The following is a 3606-nucleotide window of genomic DNA, read 5'->3' on the forward strand; positions in this document are numbered from 1 at the left end:
AGATGGACCCCAAGATGGACAACAGGTCACGAGTTCTTCACACTTTTATAGGTTTGGTTCATTTGCATATCAAGGTTAATTCTCCAATTAAAGCTTCAGGTTAATGATGTAATTCCCCTCAGCTTGCCCCCCTCTCAGAGGCTTTTGGTTTATACTTTTTGGGCCTAGGACAGCCTGAGTGTCCTTGAAGAGCAGACCTGGAGAGGCTTTGTTATGTGTGCCTGGCACGAGAGAGCAGAAATTAACAGGCTACAAGAAACTCAGAGTTACACACTGGGCAGTGCAGGATTTGAAAAATACAAAAGTTAAAACCTAAGGCATCACCATCCCTGGGAAGGCCAGATCCTCATTCTCCCCTCTTGGAGCGGCACAGAGTTTTCCACAGCCACAAGACAAACTGGGATGGGCTCAAACAGGACACCCCATTCACGCTCTTTGGGCAGGAGCTGAATTCAGCCAGACCTCCTGGGAGGACGATGCTGTTGCCGGCGCTCTGGGAGAGGCTCCGTGCCCCGGGCCAGCGGCCAGCGCAGCCTGTGACTCACACTCTCCTCCCTGCGCAGAGAGCCCGGGCAGGAAACCTGGGTGGTGCTCAAGTATTTGCTCATGGGACACCACCTCATTCCAGGCATGTCAGGGATGAGTGGGAGATTGTGTAACCTCCTGGGGAGGGGGGACCGCTGAGAGCTTCCAGCCTGCTGCACGCTCAGGCTGACGGGGACCGAGTCCTGGCTCTGTGCTGCTCCCATCCATCCACCCCGTTGTGCTGGGAGTCAGGGACAGCACCCATCTCCCTGAGCACTGCAGCTTACACTGGGAAAGGGCATGGATGGAGTAGGAGGGATGATTAACGGGCTATAAAACACAGGTTGTAGCAGGGGATGATGCTTTGGTGGTGATGGATGTGCTGCTTGGGCTCTTGGGCTCCATGATCCCTGGAATCAGACCCTGCACAGCAGTCCCCTTTTCCTTTGCTGATGTGCATTCCAGGCAGGAAGGCTGAGGCATGGCCGGGAGATGCTGCCAGCCCCAGACCCCCGGGGCAGCTGAGAGCTGCTGTGTGCAGGCCCACGCTCGGGAAATTAAAAACAAGGGAGGAGCTGGGGAAAGGGGACAGGAGGATGCTGTGAGCAGGAGCGCTGGGGCTGTGCCTCCTCTGGAGTCACACGGGCCGTGCTCAGTGTGGGCTGAGCTCACTTCAAACGGGAGCTGTGGCACCCGAGTGCTTGGCTTGGGGTGACTGTAGCACTCCCTGGCACATTACAGTCACTTGGGGCTGTAATAAATGAACATCCCAGCATCTGTTCCAGCCTTTAGAATGAACTGCGGAACAGCTGGAGCCACGATTAGGAGCTGGAGCAATGACAGAGCCATTAAGGGAATAATTTCCCTCTGTCCTTTGCTGGATTCAGGGGCTCAGAAGGAAAGCACATGGCTAAAGGGCAGATGTGGTGGCTCTGCTGCAGGACATCACCTTTCTCCTACCTTCTTTGTCCAACCTGCCCTGAGGAAGTGTCCCCCCACTCCAGCTGACCCCCAGTGACATCCCACTGTTGCTGCTCAAACTCTTTCCTGCTGGTCTCAGGTCCCAGCACGGGCACATAACGCGCTCAACCTCTGCTGAACTTTGTCCCATCGGCAGCATTCCGAGGGCTCCATCCCTGCGTGATGCTATCACTCCACACCCTCCTGCCTCTGCCCACATCCTGGCAGTGCTGTGCTCTCCCTGCCTGCAGGGTAGGGCCAGCACTGTCCTCAAGGGCAGATGCTGTTAGAAACAACAGGACACGAGGACAAAGGTGGCACTGAGGTTTGTGCTTCCGTGACTGCAGGGAGCGTTGGGAACCATCCCGTGCCTGGCTGCAGGCTTTGGATCCAGCTGTTGTGGCAGGGCTCGAGGTGCTCATTCCCAAGGGTGGTGGTGGGATAAGGGCTGTGATGGCACCGTTGGTGGTGGCACTGAGGTGTCAGCAACTGGGAATGGTCTGTTGGGGACCTTCAGTGACGCCTCACTGCGGCAAGGAGGGCTGGTTGGTGTGCCGTGGCCTTGGGAAATTAGTCTTGGAATCATAGGATATCCTGAGTTGGAAGGGACCCACCAGGATCATCAAGTCCAACTCCTGGCCCTGTGCAGAATACCCCAAGAATCCCCCCATGTGCTGGGAGCATTGTCCAAACGCTCCTTGAGCTCAGACGGGCTCAGTGCTGTGACCACTTCCCGGGGGAGCCTGTTCAGTGCCTGAGCACCCTCTGGCTACAAAACCTTTTCCTGATATCCAACCTAAACCTGCCCTGACTCAGCTTCATGCTGTTCCCCAAGCTCGGAAAACACCACAACTACAACAGCCTGCAGCACCCAGAGGGGCTTGTGGTCTGCATAGCAAGTCCTTGTCCCCTGCAGCCCAGTCTTGGGGTAGCACTGGGCTCTCCAGTGTCTCAATGGGCCCAGCTGTGGACAGCTTCACATGGAACAGGATGGCAGCTCTGGGCTGGGCTGAGGGGCCACCTGTGCCAGCAGCCAAGGGCAGGCACCCAGGGAAACACCTCCAAACAGGGTGAGCATGTTGTGCTGCCTCTGCAGGGTGCTCCCCTGGCCTCCAGCTGTCTGTGGCTTCAGGTCTTCCCACCCCAGATGTGGTGTCGATGCTTTTGGGAACCCTACAGCAGTTTTTTTTCCCTTCATTTTTTCTGATTTTATTTTTCCCCTCTCTGATGTTTTTTTGAATCCACACAAAGTTTTGAGCATCTGCAGCAAGGAGTTGTGCAAAATCCCACTACCACTAGCTCTGAACACACCAGCTCTTGGCTGAGGGCAGCAGCCAGGCACTGACAACTTGTGTGTGTCCATGCCCTTGGCCACAGCTCAGACTCTTTCTTCAGAGACACGGAGGACGTGGGGGAAAGGCCTGGGGCAGGTCCTGGGCAGTGATGGACGGGGTGAGCTCTGCTTTATCTGCTTTACCCACCCATCTGCTTTGCTGTTCCCTCTCTCAGGTCCTCCACAAACGAGCTGGCCGTGCTCATCTCCCGCATGCAGACTAATGCTGACCAGGTGGAGAAGGACATCCTGGAGACTCAGTCCAGCCTCCAGCAGGTCAGTTGTGGCAGGGGGTGGGTGGTGGGAGGTGAAAGGCCCTGCCTAGAAATGCAGTGTCTGGGACAACAGGTCGGGTGTCTGCTCTGTGCATGCTGGTGTGGGTTTGGGGGCTGACTCGAGGCTGGGGAGGAACAGACAGCACACAAAGCCTCCCAGCCCCTGGGCTGCATCCCGAGGCCACCCAGATTCTTCCTGCTCAGTGCCTCAGGCTTCCCTCAGCCAAGGCCTGTGCCTCACAGCAACCCTGGAGGCTGCAAGCCTGACCTGCACAGCCCCTGGGTGGCAGGGAGCTGGAGCAGGAGGCTGGGCTGGGCACCAGGGCTCCTCTGTGGTTGGTGTGTGGAGGATCCAGAGCCTCTGTGTTGGCCAAGGAAAGTGTTGTGAGGTCTGTGTGGTCCAACCAGGCTTTTTCTTCGGTCTCTCTGGTCTCCAGGATTCTAGCAATCACCAGAAGAACAAGCCTTTTGAGTTCCAGACAGAGAATGCCAGGAACTTGAAGGAAGCTGAGA

The 3606-nt window shown here is 56.6% G+C and overlaps 1 protein-coding gene across 1 annotated transcript in view; it reads left to right on the forward strand.

Annotated features, from left to right (window-relative positions):
* Positions 1 to 3606, forward strand: part of EVPL (envoplakin) — a 24865-nt gene that overhangs the window by 4000 nt on the left and 17259 nt on the right. Inside the window, exons 2-3 of the mRNA XM_008640627.2 lie at positions 2995 to 3094; positions 3531 to 3599. Of these exons, the coding sequence (XP_008638849.1) occupies positions 2995 to 3094; positions 3531 to 3599 (169 nt within the window). The remainder of the gene's footprint in view (positions 1 to 2994; positions 3095 to 3530; positions 3600 to 3606) is intronic.

This window comes from Corvus brachyrhynchos, unplaced genomic scaffold (assembly GCF_000691975.1).
Source record: "Corvus brachyrhynchos isolate BGI_N302 unplaced genomic scaffold, ASM69197v1 scaffold148, whole genome shotgun sequence".
In the NCBI taxonomy this organism is placed as follows: Eukaryota; Metazoa; Chordata; class Aves; order Passeriformes; family Corvidae; genus Corvus; species Corvus brachyrhynchos.